This window comes from Microcaecilia unicolor, chromosome 11 (assembly GCF_901765095.1).
Source record: "Microcaecilia unicolor chromosome 11, aMicUni1.1, whole genome shotgun sequence".
Lineage (NCBI taxonomy): Eukaryota > Metazoa > Chordata > Amphibia > Gymnophiona > Siphonopidae > Microcaecilia > Microcaecilia unicolor.
In genome coordinates this window covers 24,153,041-24,172,854 of record NC_044041.1, presented here as the reverse complement: position 1 = coordinate 24,172,854, position 19,814 = coordinate 24,153,041, and the positions used below count along the sequence as shown (strand labels likewise).

General features: G+C 44.8%; 1 protein-coding gene across 3 annotated transcripts in view; it reads left to right on the top strand.

Annotated features, from left to right (window-relative positions):
• MYO18B (myosin XVIIIB) overlaps positions 1-19,814 on the top strand; it is a 549,955-nt gene that overhangs the window by 253,656 nt on the left and 276,485 nt on the right. For all 3 annotated transcript variants that reach the window (XM_030218025.1, XM_030218027.1, XM_030218024.1), the window contains exon 23: positions 14,051-14,116. In XM_030218025.1, the coding sequence (XP_030073885.1) occupies positions 14,051-14,116 (66 nt within the window). The remainder of the gene's footprint in view (positions 1-14,050; positions 14,117-19,814) is intronic.

Here is a 19,814-nt window from a genome sequence, read left to right as displayed (position 1 = left end):
GACCTTAACGAGACTGGGCATCCAAATGGCAGATGATGTTTAATGTGAGCAAGTGCAAAGTGATGCATGTAGGAAAGAGGAACCTGAACTTTAGCTAGTGGTGCAAGGTTCCACGTTAGGAGTCACCGACCAGCAAAAGGATCCAGGAGTCATCATTGATAATACTTTGAAATCCTCTGTCCAGTGTGCTGCGGCAGCAAAGGAAGCAAATAGAATGTTAGATATTATTAGGTAAAGAATGGACAATAAAAACAGATTGTTATAAGGCCTTTGTATCACTCTGTGGTGTGACCGCACCTTGAATACTATGTGTAATTCTGGTCACCGCATCTCAAAAAAAGATTTAGTGCAATTATAAATGGTACAGAGAAGGGTGATGAAAATGATAAAGGGGATGGGATGACTTCCCTTTGAGGAAAGGCTGAAACGGCTTGGGCTCCTTAGCTTGGATAAAAGATGGCTGAGGGGGGATTTGATAGAGGTATATAAAATAATGAGTGGAGTGGAATGGGTAGATGTGAATCGCTTGTTTTCTCTTTCCAAAAATACTAGGACTAGGGAGCATGCAATGAAGCTACAAAGTAGTAAATTTAAAACGAATCAGAGAAAATATTTCTTCATTTAGCATGTAATTAAACTCTGGAATTCATTACCAGAGAATGTGGTAAAAGCAGTTAGCTTAGCAGGGTTTAAAAAAGGTTTGGATAGCTTCCTAAAAGAAAAGTCCGTAAGTCATTATTGAAATGGACTTTGGAAAATCCACTGCTTATTTCTAGGATAAGCAGCATAAAATGTATTGTACTGTTTTGGGATCTTGCCAGGTACTTGTGATCTGGATTGGCCACTGCTGGAAACAGGATGCTGGGCTTGAAGGACCTTCGGTCTGTCCCAGTATGGCAACACTTATGTACTTATGCACCTGCATTGGGCTGGTGGCAGCTCTAGATTCGTGCAAGGTAAGCCCACGTGGGCTTACCACTGCTTTGTAAAAGGGCCCCTTAGTGCCATGTGGTCTATAGATATAAAATAGAATGCACAGTATTTAGTGCACACTGTCTGTTAGCACACACTAAGCTTTAGTTAAAGGGCCCCTCTATGTGTAGTTGAGCTCTGAAATTAGTTGTTGGAGAACTTGATAAAAGCAGTTAGCTTAGCAGGGTTTAAAAAAAAGGTTTGGATGAGTTCCTAAAGAAACAGTTCATAAAGCTGTACTTGGGGAAATTCACTGCTTATTCCTAGGATAAGCAGCATGAAATCTATTTTACTTTTGGGGGATTTTGCCAGGTACCTGCAACTTGAATTGGCTGCTGTTGGAAACCAGATGCGGGGCTTGATGGACCTGTCCCAGCACAGCGATTCTTATATACTTAAGTAACAAAATGGGAAATACATACTGCTTGTTGGTGTAAATAGAGGGTCCCAATCCATCTTTTGTCAGCCGAACAACACGAGTCCACTTCTGACTACTTGACATTGAGGACAGAGAAACAATAGAAATGACTCCCTCTCCCCCCCTTTATTGTTTTCTTTATATCTTGAACAAAAAAAAAACACATAAAAAAATAACAGATTTACAATGTAGACAAGTTTCATTTCAATGCAGTATAAGTTCTTAATAATAAATCTGCCTTCATGTGGCAGTAATTTGTCAATTGCTGAAGCTGTCCCTCTAATGTTTCACTTACTTTCTATGAAATGCTAATTTGTTTTTTTCCTTTCAGTCAAATTGTTCCCTTATTGTTTGTTAGTTACTGTATTCAGTGTGTGGTATTCCCACTCATGCTGTGTATTCTGAAATGAAAAAGAGCACCATTGTTTGTAAGTACAATATAACATGAGCTGCCTTTAAATGTACTCAGTACAGCTATTATCACCAGCCAAGCTTTGAAATTTCATTTCCTGTGTCATATTTATTTAATCAGCCCCAGCCTCCTTTTACTTGAAGTCAAATACACCATTGAAGAAGACTAATTCTCACTGAGCAGGGCTAAGAGAGGGTACAGTAGGTCATTTTCTGTTTCTGGAGGGCTCACAGTTTAAAAAAATAGAGTTGAAAGTGGGACTTGGACCTATAGAGGCATATTTTCAAAGCACTTAGCCTCCCAAAGTTCCATAGAAACCTATGGAACTTAGCCTCCCAAAGTGCTTTGAAAATATGCCTCATAGTCTACTGCACTAGTCACTAGGCCACTCCTCAGATCTGCATGTTATTTATTTATTTTTTGTTACATTTGTACCCCGCACTTTCCCACTCATGGCAGGCTCAATGCGGCTTACATGGGGCAATGGAGGGTTAAGTGACTTGCCCAGAGTCACAAGGAGCTGCCTGTGCCTGAAGTGGGAACCGAACTCAGTTCCTCAGTTTCCCAAGACCAAAGTCCACCACCCTAACCACTAGGCCACTCCTCCACTGTTGCTACTATTTGAGATTCTACATGGAATGTTGCTATTCCACTAGCAACATTCCATGTAGAAGTCAGCCCTTGCAGATCACCCATGTGGCCGCACAGGCTTCTGCTTCTGCTGTACGTGCAGGACGTCAGACTCACAGAAACAGAAGCCTGCGCAGCCTTCTACATGGAATGTTGCTAGTGGAATAGCAACATTCCATGTAGAATCTCAAATAGTCATAACAGTGGAGGAGTGGCCTAGTGGTTAGGGGGGACCCCTACCGTGACTCCACATACCTTGGCTGGTGGGGGTCCCCAAGCCCTGCCAGCAGAATCCTTCCTCCTGCGCTATTCTCCGCCGCATTGCCAGTCCTGTGGCTGCTTTTCCCCTCAGGTCGCCCAAATGTTTAAGAGGGACCCTTTCAGATTTTTTGCTTTAGTAGAAAGATGAGCAGGGGGAGGGGGACCTAAACCACAGCTGCCTGCAGAGGTCCATGTAGATATACTTCCATCCCCTATGTATTATTCTCCAGTCAGAAGGAGCAACTGGCAAACAACGTTTGTTATGGGCACCTTCTTGTCCTGCCAGTTTTCCTCTACAATCAGCATCATAAAGGAATCTCTCTATGGGCGTTTTAAAATCTATTTATGTTACAATGTTTGCCCCTAGGACCTACCAAAGGGCTAATTGTGCTCTGCTGGAGTGAATGCATTTTCACATCATGGTGACCTTTGAAAAGGCAAATTAATTAAAAAAAAATGTTACTGATTTGTGAAGAGCTGTCATTTAAAACTGTTATTTGCAAATCCCTGGCTTTGTGACAACACTTGCTGATGAGTGGCAGATAGTTACTCAATATTTTGATTTCTTTGGCTTTGAAGCAAATTTTGAACCACTGTATAAATTGTTCACAAATTGAAGTGGATTACATGGTAGAATATTTTTTGGGGTATCTGTACATTTGAATTACTGGCTAAAGAAAAATATACCATAAATATACCAATATATACCAAAAATATACCAAAAAAAGGTTTGGACAAATTCCTGGAGGAAAAGTCCATAGTCTGCTATTGAGACAGACATGGGAAGAAACTGCTTGTCCTGGGATTTATAGTATGGAATGTTGCTACTTTTTGAGATTCAGCATGGAATCTTGTCACTCTTCAGGATTCCAGAATCTTGCTATTCTTTGGGGTTCTGCATGGAATGTTGCCAGTGCCACTCTGAGATTCAGCATGGAATCTTGTCACTCTTTAGGATTCCAGAATCTTGCAATTCTTTGGGGTTCTACATGGAATGTTGCTACTCTTTGAGATTCTGCATGCAATCTTGTCACTCTTCAGGATTCCAGAATCTTGCTATTCTTTGGGGTTCTACATGGAATGTTGCCACGATTTGGGTTTCTGCCAGGTACTTGTGACCTGGCTTGGCCACTGTTTGGAAAACAGGATACTGGGCTAGATGGACCATTGGTCTGACCCAGTATGGCTACTCTTATGTTCTTATTATGTTTATTTTTTGTCAGAACATTTGGAAACTAGTCAATATATGGTTCCTTGTGGAAAGGTTATGCTTCCGTGTTTGACAAACATTGCGGAAGACATTAGTTGATCTGATGACATTTAGATGCACATGCAGTTATGCCTGGAGTTTCTGTTGTAATTTTGTGTCTTGTTTTTGTGTGTTTATAAAAAAAATCTCAACGAAAATTTTTAAAAAACTGTGCATAGTTTCAGGGACTGCTTGAAGACTGTAATAACTTAAAAAAAAAATAAGGGGGTCGATATTCAATGGGGTTTAAGGCAGAGGTGTAGTCAGACATGGTATTTTGGGTGGGCCTGAGCTCAAAGTGGCTGAGCAAACAATCCCTCCCCCCCCTGTGCCTTCTGCCCTTGGATAAGCAACCCCAGTAAATAAAATAAATTTCTGAGCTGGTGGGGATCCCCAAACCTGGGCAGCTAGAAGAGATCCTCTGGCATCCAGAACAGCTCATTTCCCTACTTGCCGCAGCCAGTGGCACTGTTCATATGCTGCTGCTGGGCCAGCCTCCCCCCTGCCATACATGCTCAGTTTTTAAACTTGTGCAAAAAATGAGCATGCTTGGGGGGGGGGGGGGGGGAGGGGTGTGGCATGGTGGCAACACATGGACACTGCCGCAGTCTGTAGCAGGGCCGCCGAGGGGGGGGGGGCAAGGGGGACAAAATTTCCCGGGCCCAGGCTTCCAAGGGGGTCCGGCGCCGGGGGCTATCTCCTTCTCCTGCTCCCAGGCCGCCAGCGCTGCAGTCCCCAGTCTCACCGGGCCCCTTGCATTAAAAGTGGCAGCGCCTCGCTTCCTTGTGAAGGCGGCAGGTCGCCTCCCTTCGGGCCTTCCCTCACTCGGGACACAACGAGGAAATTAGTTGTTGGAGAACTTGATAAAAGCAGTTAGCTTAGCAGGGTTTAAAAAAAAGTTTGGATGAGTTCCTAAAGAAACAGTTCATAAAGCTGTACTTGGGAAATTCACTGCTTATTCCTAGGATAAGCAGCATGAAATCTATTTTACTTTTGGGGGATTTTGCCAGGTACCTGCGACTTGAATTGGCTGCTGTTGGAAACCAGATGTGGGGCTTGATGGACCTGTCCCAGCACAGCGATTCTTATAGGTGCAGGACGTCAGACTCACAGAAACAGAAGCCTGCGCAGCCGTGTTGCTGATCTGCAAGGGCAGGCTTCTACATGGAATGTTGCTTGTGGAATAGCAACATTCCATGTAGAATCTCAAATAGTAGCAACAGAATCTCAAATTTATTTAGATTGTGCTCACACCTTTTTCAGTAGTAGCTCAAGGTGAGTTACATTCAGGTACTCTGAATATTTCTCTGTCCCAGGAGGGCTCACAATCTAAGTTTCTACCTGAGGCAATGGAGGGTTAAGTGACTTGCCCAAGATCACAAGGAGCCGCAGCAGGATTTGAACCAGCCACCTCTGGATTCCAAGACCAGTGCTCTAACCATTAGGCCACTCCTCCACTCTGCAGGATTGACCCAAGTAAGCAAGCACAAAAGCCATTTTTTACCACAGTTTGGTAAAAGAGGCCCAAAGTTAGGAGAGCTTTCCTAACTTTACACAAATTGCTATCCAGATAATGGGTTCAATATTACTGTTAATTAAATAACGGCTGCAATCCCCGCTCTGCGCATATTCAGCACCACTCGTATCCCAAGGGTGGACAACCGCGGTCTTCGAGGGCCACAACCCAGTCGGGTTTTCAAGATTTCCCTAATGAATATGCATGAGATCTGTTTGCGTACAATGGAAGCAGTACATGCAAATCAATCTCATGCATATTCATTGTGGGAAACCCGACAGGGTTGTGGCCCTCGAGGACCGTGGTTGCCCACCCCTACACTATCCCGAGAATCTCATTGAATAATCTTTTCATAAACAACTTGGAAACATGTATTTCAGTAAGCTTATAAATAAATGAATTTATAAGGAGGAAAAAAGCCTGGAGAAGCACCTTCACCCAGCAAAGCAGGCGGGTGGAGGGCTAGGACGTCTTCATCAAGGGGATGAAACTGCCTTCCTTTTCAACATCAATTTATAGCACGCTGATTATTTGTCAAAACTTGCTTTTTGTTTGATTGACATAAGAGCAGGGGTGTGCTGGTAAAATTTTAACAACAGGCTCTTTCTCCAGACATAGCCAGCTCTGCAGTTGGAAGGGCCAGGGGTGGCCAGTGGGGGGGGGGGGGGGGGGGGGGGGGGGAGGGGAGAGCAATGCTTGCCTCTATCTCCTCCCTCCCTTCGTGCGGGCATGCTAGGCATACCTTTGCTGGCAGCCAATAGATGGACTGCCACCACTCTCAATGTCTTGCTCTGAGCAGCATGCTGGAACTTCTCTCACATGCTCGAGAAGTCCCAGCCTGCTGCCCAGAGCTGGAAAAAAGGAGCGGGGAGCAGCAGCAGTCTATTTACTTGGCTGGCAGGGCTCAGCATCCCCACCAGCAAAGTAAAAGATAATTCAGCAGGGGGCCCAAGCCCACATTTTGGGAGCCAGTTGTTAAAGAAGCCATGGAGGGCCCTACTTTAACAACCGGCTCCCAAAATTCTTAAAAACCGGCTCTTGCGAGCCTGTGAGAGCCTGCTCCAGCACACCACTGCATAAGAGGTACTTACCGTAGCTTAAGAGACAATTCTTTTCTCTAGGGCTCCTCCGTGTCTCTGACCCTGGTCAACACCAGGAGGTTTTTGCCCATGATGATGAAGTCCTAGCCCTCCACCCGCCTGGTTTGCGGGGTGAAGGCGCTTCTCAGTGGCGTACCAAGGGGGGGCGGTGGGGGCGGTCCGCTCCGGGTGCACGCTGCTGGGGGGTGCTGCGGCGCACGCCTGCTCCGAGTTTGCTAAACTTCTTTGCTCGTTCGCTGCAGCTCCCTCTGCCCCGGAACAGGTTACTTCCTGTTCCGGGGTAGAGGGAGCTGTAGCGAACGAGCAAAGAAGTTTAGCGAACTCGGAGCAGGCGCGCGCCGCGGCACCTCCCCCCCCAGCGGCGTGCACCCGGGGGGGGTGTCATTTCGCCGGAGGGGGGGGAAGGTGTAATTTAGTGTGGAGGGGGGGGGGCGCGCTGCACCCCGGGGGGGGGGCATCGGCGCTCCGCCCCGGGTGCCATCCAGGCAAGGAACGCCACTGGTGCTTCTCGAGACTTTCCCCCCCCCCCTTATAAATTCATTTATTTATAAGCTTACTGAAATACTCGTTTCCAAGTGGTTTATGAAAAGATTTCTCTTATTAGTGGAACCTTGTCCCCATTCATCACTTTAGTTAATCTCATTGAATAGCCATGAATAATGTAATTGTCCTGGCCAGTGTTTAAAACCAACACCGACCGCGGAATTTACATATTGACCGGATGTCACCCATTTTGCTGTTTTCACAGTAATCCTATATCGTTGGCCGCTTTCCATGCTTCTGGTATGAAAGGGGGCCAAAATCTGTGGAGCGCTCACGGCAGGGATCCCAAGATTAGGATTTTCCACTGAATTCTCAGACCCCAGTCACACATTTTGTTTTGTAGCTAGAGCTTGGTAAGGCTTTGACACGTCACGTTGTCCTTGAATGTTCTTCCAGGTGCCCTGATGATTTAACGATGATACTCTTTCATGTGCAGTCCAATCTCCAAATAATTTCCTTGCTGTACCAAATTGTGATTGCACCAAGGTGAACCCACTGTCCCCTGCCTAATGTACTGCAAAATGGAATATTGAATTCCATAGTAACATAGTAGATGACGGCAGAAAAAGACCTGCATGGTCCATCCAGTCTGCCCAAGACAAACTCATATGTGTATACCTTACCTTGAATTTGTACCTGTCCTTTTCAGGGCACAGACCGTATAAGTCTGCCCAGCAGTATTTCCCGCCTCCCAACCACCAGTCCCGCCTCCCATCACCGGCTCTGGTACAGACCGTATAAGTCTGCCCTCCCCTATCCTAGCCTCCCAACCACCAACCCCTCTTCCCCCCCACCTGCTCCGCCACCCAATTTCAGCTAAGCTTCTGAGGATCCATTCCTTCTGCACAGGATTCCTTTATGCCTATCCCACGCATGTTTGAACTCCGTTACCGTTTTCATCTCCACCACCTCCCGCGGGAAGGCATTCCAAGCGTCCACCACCCTCTCCGTGAAAAAATACTTCCTGACATCTTTCCTGAGTCTGCCCCCCTTCAACCTCAATTCATGTCCTCTCGTTCTACCGCCTTCCCATCTCTGGAAAAGATTCGTTTGTGGATTAATACCTTTCAAATATTTGAACGTCTGTATAATATCACCCCTGTTCCTCCTTTCCTCCAGGGTATACATGTTCAGGTCAGCAAGTCTCTCTTCATACGTCTTGGAATGCAAATCCCATACCATCCTCGTAGCTTTTCTTTGCACTGCTTCAATTTTTTTTAACATCCTTCGCAAGGTACGGCCTCCAAAACTGAACACAATACTCCAGGTGGGGCCTCACCAATGACTTATACAGGGGCATCAACACCTCCTTTCTTCTGCTTGTCACACCTCTCTCTATACAGCCTAGCAACCTTCTTGCTACGGCCACCGCCTTGTCGCACTGTTTCGTCGCCTTCAGGTCCTCAGATACTATCACCAAGTTGAGGTGGGAGAGGGCAATTGGCAAAATTTATGGTGAATATAAGGTTTCTATTTGCTGTCAAGAAAGGAAGCTCGTTGTCCGTATGGATGTCCCCTCTTTAATCTCTACTGGAGAGGTTGTGCTATTTTAGCTTCGTACATGCTGATGCTGGTACTGTGCTGTTACCTACTGCTGATCATACATTTGCAGGGTCGCTGAGGGGTGGGGTGGGGGGGAGCAAGATTTCCCAGCTCTGGCCTCCAAGGGGGGCCTGTCTCTCCCCTGCTCCTGTGTGTCGGGACCTGGGTGATTGTGTTAACGCAATCACCTGGGTCCCAGCACATAGGGGCAGGGGAGTGACAGATTGAGGGAGAAGCAGATGCAGGAAGGTAAGAGGGTGGGATGGCCCAAGTGGGAGCGGAGCATGGGGTGGTGGTGGCCCGAGTGGAGGGAGGGGGAGGTGGGCGGCTGCGGCGGCCCTGGACTGGGCCCGGCTCTGTCTCTTGGGGCCCTGTACTTTTGCTATACTTCTTGGGTCGCTGGGCTGGATTCATAATACTTTCTAGCAACATGGCATACACACCGCATGGTTCCCAATTGACGTTTTATGAAGTCTGAGTCCTCGAAAGATTCCTAATGACATTTTGTCACAAGTATTCCTAGCGTTGAGGGATTAATTTATATACTTAACAATGACCATGAAAATTATGATTGTATCTTGAAACGTTCATTACTCACCCTGGCATGAGCAGTCCACTATGGCATAATGACAGTAGTGTGAGCAATTTGTCTATGGTGCCGGAACTGTCATTTTCATAAAAAAAATTCTCTATTATTCCTGTATATATTGAATGGCCAGCGTGCAAAGTAACGCTGTCTGCATCGGTAATAATGAGTTTAAGAAAATTCAAAATAGATTTAATGAGAATCTCGAAATGCAAATGTGTTTCATTATTAAATGTAGATCTAAATTAAAATCAGTGACGGGCTATGCTGAGAACCCATTTTCGTAAGCACAGTGCGATTCTTGAGGGTTGCATTCCCGAGGGCTATTAAGCTTATGTCACATCAGTTATGAGCAGCAGGCTGAGTTATTGGGTTGAAAACTTCTGGGGCCGAGCAGGCTGAACTGATGCGGTGCAGCCCTGTCTTTTCAAAGTTATCGGCACAACCTTTAATCATCAGTGTTAGGCAGGGATCTACAAGGCTATGAGCGATGCTAATGCAGACTTATTTTCAGTGTATCCTCAGAACAACGTTGGCAAGTCACAGTAACGTCCTCAGTAGCAGCAGATAAAAACCAAAACGGCCAGGCAGTCTGCCAGTAGCTATTACTCTGTTTTGGGAAGGTGCAAAGTAAATTGTAGAGATTACGATCATACTCTACATACCCTGGCTTACAGGCAGATGATCAAAAGCAAACACCGGCGCTAGAGGCTGTTAGCGCCATACTAGCGCCGGCGTTTGCTACCGCCCCACGATCAGAGCCCTCGAGCGCATGAAACAACGCGCTCGAAGGCTCTTAGCGCAAGTAGCTTGCAAATGCATGCTAATCAGCGCTTAATGCATTCATCCCCAATGATCAGCATCCAGCGCGCCAAAGATTGGGTTGCTGGCTGCCACAAACCCTACGCCAGCGAGCTGGCGTTAGAGTTTGCAGATCATTGGGGAGGAATGGTGAGCCCTGTCCAGCATGCATTTGCATGCTGGCAGGCCCCCATTGCCCCCTACAGCAAACCTGCAAGCGAGGGCAGTTGAGGACGTCCAAAAAAGACGTCCTTAACTGCCCATTGCAGAAACGTCCAAATTTTGGACATCCTTAACTGCCCCGTTGCTATACCTCCGACACCCCCTTGAAATTTGGCCGTCCCTGCAACAGGGCAGTTGAGGACATCCATCTTCCGATTTAAAGATGGGCGTCCTCCTCTTTTCATTGGTCTCCAGCCCAGATCTGTCAAACAATTGCGGGAGGATTGTGCTGAGCGCATGCTCGGGCACAATCCCTCCCGTACTTCTACCCCATGAGCAGAGATTAATTGCGCTGCTTTAATTTGCATTCATTATCTCAGATCATAGGTCTAATGCGCCCCGCGCTGTTCCTGCGCTATTTGGAACAGCGCGGGGCTTTTTATCATCTGCCTGTTAGTGAGGTTCATTCCTGTCATTGTCCCCTGAATTCTATATATGGTGCCTAAAATTCCGCATGGAAACTGAAGCGTATTCTATAACAATGCGCATCTTAATTCGTTAACTAGCTAATCGGCATTGTTAATTGGACGGTAACAAGCAATTATCAGCATTAATTGAGATTTACACGCACAACTCGCGAAGTGTATTCTATAACGTGGTGCGCCTAAATTCTAAGTCGCATAGTTGGAAAGGGGATGTGGCCAGGGGGCGGGATGTGGGTGTTTCTAAAATCTATGCGCATTATTACAGAATACACCCGATCTGCGCCTAATTTAGGCGTCGGGTTTTACACCAAGTAAGGCATGGCGTAAATGGATGCGACCAAATTTAGTCGCGTGGCGAGCCGCTCAGCATATTCTATACCGCACAGAAATTTAAGTCTATTCTATAAAATGTGGGTGTACTTTACAGAATATGGCTAGGCATAATTTTTTTTCATCGTGGATTTTTCAGGCGCCATATACAGAATTTAGCCCTGTATGTGTAAAGCTAACCCATTTGGAGAAATTGCCCCTGAGAGAAACCAGACTCCAAACTCCCCTTCCCCTATACCCTTCACCTACATAAAAGGGCTGCAAGTGCCATGTTATGATTGTTCTGCCCCGCCCCCCCCCCCCCCCCCCCCCCCCCCCCCCCCCCACCCACCCCAGTGCTTTCTTATAGATCTGCTGGTTTCAGGGTTGAAATTGCTGCTCCTTGCAGTCTATTTATTATAGATCCACTGGTCTAACACCAAATCCCTTTCCTACTGAAGGTTTTAAGGGGTTACACCTATATTTAGGAACCTAGGGAGTACCTATCCTATAAAAGAAAGTAGGTCCCTATTTTCCTGGATAGAATACTAGCTTAATAGATTACATATAGACATATACTTTAGGCATGAGGGGGAAGGGAAAGGGAAATGGGACTTAATATACTGCCTTTCTGAGGTTTTTGCTACTACATTCAAAGCGGTTTACATATATTCAGGTACTTATTTTGTACCAGGGTCAATGGAGGGTTAAGTGACTTGCCCAGAGTCACAAGGAGCTGCAGTGGGAATTGAACTCAGTTCCCCAGGATCAAAGTCCACTGCACTAACCACTAGGCTACTCCTCCACTAGCAACATTCCATGTAGAAGCCTGCCCTTGCAGATCAGCAATGCGGCCGCGCAGGCTTCTGTTTCTGTGAGTCTGACGTCCTGCACATACGTGCAGGACGTCAGACTCACAGAAACAGAAGCCAGCACGGCCGTATTGCTGACCTGCAAGGGCAGGCTTCTACATGGAATGTTGCTAGTGGAATAGTAACATTCCATGTAGAATCTCAAATAGTAGCAACAGAATCTCCAATAGTAGCAACATTCCATCTAGAATCTCCAATAGTAGCAGCCTATTCTCAACATTCCATTTAGAACCTGAAATAGGGAAAGGGAAATGGAACTTGATATACTGCCTTTCTGTGGTATTTTGCAACTACATTCATAAGTACATAAGTACATGCCATACTGGGAAAAGACCAAGGGTCCATCGAGCCCAGCATCCTGTCCACGACAGCGGCCAATCCAGGCCAAGGGCACCTGGCGAGCTTCCCAAACGTACAAACATTCTATACATGTTATTCCTGGAATTTTGGATTTTTCCAAGTCCGTTTAGTAGCGGTTTATGGACTTGTCCTTTAGGAAACCGTCCAACCCCTTTTTAAACTCTGCTAAGCTAACCGCCTTCACCACTTTCTCCGGCAACGAATTCCAAAGTTTAATTACACGTTGGGTGAAGAAAAACTTTCTCCGATTTGTTTTAAATTTACTACACTGTAGTTTCATCGCATGCCCCCTAGTCCTAGTATTTTTGGAAAGCGTGAACAGACGCTTCACATCCACCTGTTCCACTCCACTCATTATTTTATATACCTCTATCATGTCTCCCCTCAGCCGTCTCTTCTCCAAGCTGTATAGCCCTAGCCTCCTTAGTCTTTCTTCATAGGGAAGTCGTCCCATCCCCGCTATCATTTTAGTCGCCCTTCGCTGCACCTTTTCCAATTCTACTATATCTTTCTTGAGATGCGGCGACCAGAATTGAACACAATACTCAAGGTGCGGTCGCACCATGGAGCGATACAACGGCATTATAACATCCTCACACCTGTTTTCCATACCTTTCCTAATAATACCCAACATTCTATTCACTTTCTTAGCCGCAGCAGCACACTGAGCAGAAGGTTTCAGTGTGTTATCGACGAAGACACCCAGATCCCTTTCTTGGTCCGTAACTCCTAACATGGAACCTTGCATGACGTAGCTATAATTCGTGTTCTTTTTTCCCACATGCATCACCTTGCACTTGCTCACATTAAACATCATCTGCCATTTAGCCGCCCAGTCTCGTAAGGTCCTCTTGTAATTTTTCACAATCCTGTCGCGAGTTAACGACTTTGAATAACTTTGTGTCATCAGCAAATTTAATTACCTCGCTAGTTACTCCCATCTCTAAATATATTAAAAAGCAGCGGTCCTAGCACAGACCCCTGAGGAACCCCAAAGTGGTTTACATATATTCAGGTACTTATTTGGTACCAGGGGCAATGGAGGGTTAAGTGACTTGCCCAGAGTCACAAGGAGCTGCAGTGGGAATTGAACTCAGTCCCCCAGGATCAAAGTCCACTGCACTAACCACTAGGCTACCCCTCCACTCCATGAGCAGGGAGCTGGTGTAGGTGCTCATGAGTAATGCTAGAGGTATGCCCATGCTCCATTCATATTTTGCCCAAGTGTACACCTACCTTTAAAATGTGTTGTATGGAAGATATGTGCATGTTTACAGAATAATGGGTGGCATTTTTTTCTTTTATGCATGGATGTGCATGTCATTATTCTAATCATTTACATGTGTTATTGGTGGGTAAAGGTTGCTGTCTACTTTAAGGAATTATTCCACCCCCCTCCCCAAATCTGAGCAAAAAATGAAAGAAAACCTTTTTTTTGGAAAGGGGATCCACTATTTTATTATTTCTGATATTTACAACAACAAAAAAAGATATATTCTTCAAGAAAAAGTCTTGTTTAATGGATTTCATGGCAGATGGATGAAGGTGGGAGGAAACCATTATTTTGAGGTTCATTGTCGGTTCTGAAAGCACTTGTTTCCTTTCACTCTTTTCACTTCCCAAGACCTTGGACTCTGTGTTCTCTTACCCAAGTGCTTATTCCATTACTTGACAACAATGGCCGCTGAGTAACTAGTCCCAGTGAACACTATAGACACGAAGCATGTCTCTTGTTTTCATAGTCAAGGTCAATGCATGCATTCACCAAGCACGTCTACCTTCTTTCTAATTCTGCAAGGGTTTCTTTTTCTTTTTTTTTTTTCTCTCCACAGGCCACAGAGGAACTGCTGCAGTTGCTTGATCTCGATAAGAAAAGTATCGTGGTAGGGCACAGTCAGGTACTGTATTTTTTTGTTATTTTTCCCTTGTTCTGTTCTGTTTTACCATTTCCCTCGGATGAATTCATGAATGGAGTGCAACAGAGTTCTCATTAACCATTTGTTGCCAGAGAATGTGGTAAAAGCAGTTAGCTTAGCAGGGTTTAAAAAGGTTTGGATCATTTCCTAAAAGAAAAGTTCATAAGCTATTATTAAGATAGATTTGGGGAAATCCTTTGCTTATTTCTAGGATAAGCAGAATAAAATCTGTCTTACTCTTTTGGGATTTTGCCAGGTACTTGAACTTGGATTGGCCACTGTTAGAAAAAGGATACTGAACTTGATGGCCTTCAGTCTGTCCCAGTATGGCAACACTTATGTTCTTATCAAAGTTGGAAAACACCCATGCCCCTCCAATTCTCCGGCCACATGTACGCCCCCCTTGCAGTTATGCACTAAGGGGTCCTTTTACTAAGCTGCGGTAAGCACTAAAGCATTCTTACCATAGCAAAAAATGCCTTACCGTTCAGTCGTCCTGTGGTAATTCTGGGATCAGCGCAAGCTACTCACGCACTAAAATATGAAATTTATGTTTTAGCACTCAGGGTGGGTCTGGGGGTGGAGAATGGACAAGATCTGCACTAATTGGTTAGCACAGCTGTATTGCCATATGCTGACTCAGTGTAACATAAAAACATAGTAACATAGTAGATGATGGCAGAAAAAGACCTGCACGGTCCATCTGGTGGTTTGCATGCGAGTCCTTACTGCGTACAAAATAGGTGGTGGGAGGGGCTCACGTGCTAATGGGAACATAAGAATAGCCATACTGGGTCAGACCAATGGTCCATCTAGCCCAATATCTTGCTTCCAGCAGTGGCCAATCCAGGTCACAAGTACCTGGCTGAAAACCAATTAGTAACAACATTCTATGTAGAACCCCAAAGAATAGCAAGATTCCGGAATCCTAAAGAGTAGCAAGATTCCATTCAGAATGTCAAAGAGTAACAAGATTCCATGCTACCAATCCCAGGGTAAGCAGTGGCTTCTCCCATGACCTTCTCAATAACAGACTATGGACTTTTCCTACAGGAACTAGTTCAAACCTTTTTTTTTTAACGCAGATACCCTAACTGCCGTTGCCACATCCTTCGGCCATGAGTTCCAGAGCTTAACTATTCTTTGAGTGAAAAATATTTCCTCCTATTTGTTTTAAAAGTATATCCGTGCAATTTCATTGAGTGTCCCCTGGCCTTTATACTTTCTGAATGAGTGAAAAATCGATTCACCTCCACCCACTCCACACCACTCAGGATTTTATAGACCTCAATCATATCCCTCTGCAGATGTCTCTTTTCCATGCTGAAGAGCCCTAACCTCTTTAGCCTTTCCTCATATGGGAGCAGTTCCAGCCCCTCTATCATTTTGGTCATTTACTTTGAACCTTTTCTAATTCTGCTATATCTTTTTTGAGATATGTCGACTAGAATTGAACACAATACTCAAGGTGAAGTCACACCTTGGAGCGATACAGAGGCATTATGATATTTTTGGTCTTATTTTGCATCACTCTCTTAATAATTCCTAGTATCCTGTTTGCTTTTTTGGCTGCCGCCACGCACTGGGCAGAAGATTTCAGTGTGCTGTCTACAATGACACCTAGGTCTTTTTCTTGAGTGCTGACTCCTAAAGTGGACCCTAGCATCAGATAGCTATGATTCGGATTATTCTTCTCAATGTGCATCACTTTGCATTTGTCCACATTAAATTTCATCTGTCATTTGGCTGCCCAGTCTTCCAGTTTCCTAAAGGTCTTCCTGCAATTTTTCTCAATCTGCATGCATTTTGACAACTTTGAAGAGTTTCGTGTCATCTGCAAATTTAATCACTTCACTCGTCATTCCGATTTCCAGATCTTTTATAAATATGTTAAATAGCACCGGCCACAGTACAGATCCCTGTGGCACTCCACTATTCACCCTCCTCCATTGAGATAAATGGCCATTTTAACCTACCCTTTGTTTTCTGTCCAATAACCAATTCTTAGTCCACAGAAGGATATTGCCTCTTATCCCATGACTCCTTTAATTTTGTCAGAGTCTCTCATGAGGTACTTTGTCAAAAGATTTCTGAAAATCTAGATACACTACATCAGCTGGCTCACCTTTATTGATATGAAATGAAGCAAACTGGTGAAACACGATCTCCCATGGCTGAATCCATGCTGACTTTATCCCATTAAATCATATTTACCTACATGTTCTGTAATTTTATTCTTTATGATAGTTTTCACTATTTTGCCTGGCACTGAAGTCAGGCTTACTAGTTTGTAATTTCCCAGATCACCCCTGGAACCCTTTTTAAAAATCAGCATTATGTTGGCCACCCTCCAGTCTTCAGGTACTATGGATGATTTTAACAACAGGTTACAGAACACTAGCAACAGATCAGCAATTTCATGTCTGAGTTCCTTCAATACCCTGGAGTTTATACCATCCGGTCCAGGTGATTTATCACTCTTTAACTTGACAATTTGGCTCAGTATATCTTCCAAGTTCACTTGAGTCTTTTTTTCAGTTCCTCTTCATTGCCACCCCTGAACATTAGCATGTGGCTATTAATACTGCAAATCAAAAAATCATCCATTTTATACCAACCAGCAGTAAAAATGACCTTAGTGCACGGGAATGACTCATGTAAGGATGCGCTAGGGCCACTTTTTACCACAGTTTGGTAAAAGAGCTATCTTATAGAATAGCATTTTACATACGTAAGTGCGAATTAGGACACCATTTATGACTCAAGATCTGCGTACTGCTTGTGCTCAGCAGAGTTTCCAGATTGTTCTTTCTGACTATTGAAGCAAATCTTGAGTTCTACTATCTAAATGCAATCCTTGTACAGCGTACGCCCCTTTGGAATTTCTACTTGTCTTTATACTCTGCACTGCATGTTGAACTGGGTGTCTAGCGATCGGCGTAGGACTGTAGCTTTCTCTATACAGCCTAACAACATGCTCCGCTGAGGTTATAGATGCCCTCTACATTGTAATGTAGAGCATGAAACAATGTTGGTGAAATTTAGTACCAAATCCTTTTTTGCCTTGACATCAATGAACTCAACTCCCAGCTAAAAGCACTAAAAAGCACTTTTTCCGTTAAAACTCTTATGTTCTTAGTTGCCTTGTGAAGGAAAATTTGTCACTGTAAGTGAAGCTTAGCCGAGATTGGGTGGCAGTATAGCGCTGCATGAGTCTGGTAGCGCCTTGGAAATGTTGAGTAGTAGTAGTAGAGCCGGTGGGGGGAGGCGGGGCTGGTGATTGGGAGGCGGGGCTAGTGCTGGGCAGACTTATACGGTCTGTTCCCTGACAATGGATACAAATCAAGGTAAGGTATACACAAAACGTAGCACATAGGAGTTTATCTTGTTGGGCAGACTGGATGGACCGTGCAGGTCTTTTTCTGCCGTCATCTACTATGTTACTATGTAGTTGTGAAGGGGCAAGCTGCCTTATGCCTGCTTGGTTGAGTACTTCAATCTTGCACCTTGCATCAATTCTTTTGATGTATATTTTTAACTCGGTCGATGCTGAGGTTGAACTTGATAACTGACTGAGCCCTCTGGCCGAGAGTTGGAAAAGTGTTGCTTGTTTAACAGTTTCAAGATTTTTCCACAAACATGACTGGCAAAAAGGAATCCACGTCTGAAAAGGCCATATCATTTGCCACATATCATTTGCACCGAAACACCTGTGCTTGTAACATGCTTTCTTGAATTCAGATACAGCCCTCATTTTCCATGCTTCTGCTGAAAGGCTGTTCTCAACCCTTTCCGTATATGGATATTGCCTAAGATTAATCCTGAGTTTATCTCCTTTCGCCTTCATTTTATAACCCCTCCTTCCAGAACTTCCTTTCAATTGAGATAGACCTACCTCCTGCACGTTTATGCCATAGATTTTTAAATGTATCTGTTATATCTCCTCTCTCCCGCCTTTTTTCCAAACTATACATGCTGAGGGAAGGAGGGAAGGAAGGAGGGAGGGGGGAGGGTTTATTTAAAACAAAATTAAAACATTACAAAATACCCTGTTTCCCCGAAAATAAGACACTGTCTTATATTAATTTTTGCCCCCCAAAATGCACAAGGTCTTATTTTCAGGGGCTGTCTTATTTTTCGGGAAAACATCGGGGTTGGCCCGCCCGCCCTCCGTCGCTCCCGGAACTAACCTTAAACGCCTCCTTTCACCTTCGCAGCAAGCAGCTGCACGGCAGGCCACTCCTTCCTTCTGTGTCCCGCCCTCGCCTGATGTAACGTCCGCGAGGGCGGGGCACGGAAGGAAGGAGAGGTCTGCCCTGCTGCTGCTTGCTGCGAAGGTGAAAGGAGGCGTTTAAGGTTAGTTCCGGGAGCGACGGAGGGTGGGTGGGGGGCGGCCTTGTCCGGCTCTCGGCGGCCCTGCTTTCAAACAAAAATTTGCTAGGTCTTACTTTCGGGGGTGGCCTTGTATCTACCCATTCAGGAAAACCTCTACTAGGTCTTATTTTCGGGGGATGTCTTACTTTCGGGGAAACAGGGTAATAATAAGTACAACCGAGGGATTATGTTTCTATTAAGGAATATGTTTGTTTAGTTCTTCTCTTCTTTTTGTGCAATGAAAGTATGGTTTGCAATAAAGATACAAATTACTAAAACAAAAAAAAACAAACAAAAAAAAAGCTGCAAATTCCCAAATGGGGGCAGGGTGGATGGAGAGGCATCCAGAGCAAACTCTATTACTTCCATGGGGCCACTTGCGGATGATTCCTGGAGACCTGCAGCCTGCACGGTTCCCGGCATCACATTAAGTAACATAGTAGATGACGGCAGAAAAAGACCTGCATGGTCCATCCAGTCTGCCCAAGACATATGTGTATACCTTACCTTGAATTTGTACCTGTCTTTTTCAGGGCACAGACCGTATAAGTCTGCCCTCCCCTATCCTCGCCTCCCAACCACCAACCCCTCTTCCCCCCACCTGCTCCGCCACCCAATTTCAGCTAAGCTTCTGAGGATCCATTCCTTATGCACAGAAAGAGTACGGTGCGTGACTGCCGGAACGTGATAGGAAAGAAAGCATGAGGCCCTTCGGAGGGAACTGAATTCCCATTTTTGCAACAGAGTTTGCATTCATTTATTACCCCAGCATGCTTAATCAATTGAATTCAAGCGCCAGTCACCTCTTATTACAGAGAAACTTGTTCTGTCATCACTATGAACATTGATTTTTACAACAGCTTCTAAAAACTCATTGGTTTGGGAAGTTAAAGCAGTCGTTAATGAAGCAATCAAACTGGTAATGAGGCAATCGTGTCACCGCTATAATGATACTAATTTTCATTGTACTGTGGCTGAGTACCTCTGTGGCATTTTGTAACCAGCTAGTATTGAAAAATATCGCTGTAAAGGCATATTAGTAGACACATTAATATTTCCAATTGGAATAGATGCTGCTATGTTATTCAAATATAAGTATTGGTTTTATGATATGTATCAATTAGTATAAAATTTTATGCTTTGAACGTTTGCACTATCCTTGGGATTCTATATATAGTGCCTTAATTTGTGCGTGGAAATTGAAGCGTATTCTATAACAGTGCATGTAACTTAATTGGTGTACTAGCTAATCAGCGCTCTCAATTGGATATTAATAAGCAATTGTCAGCACTAATTGGCATTAAGA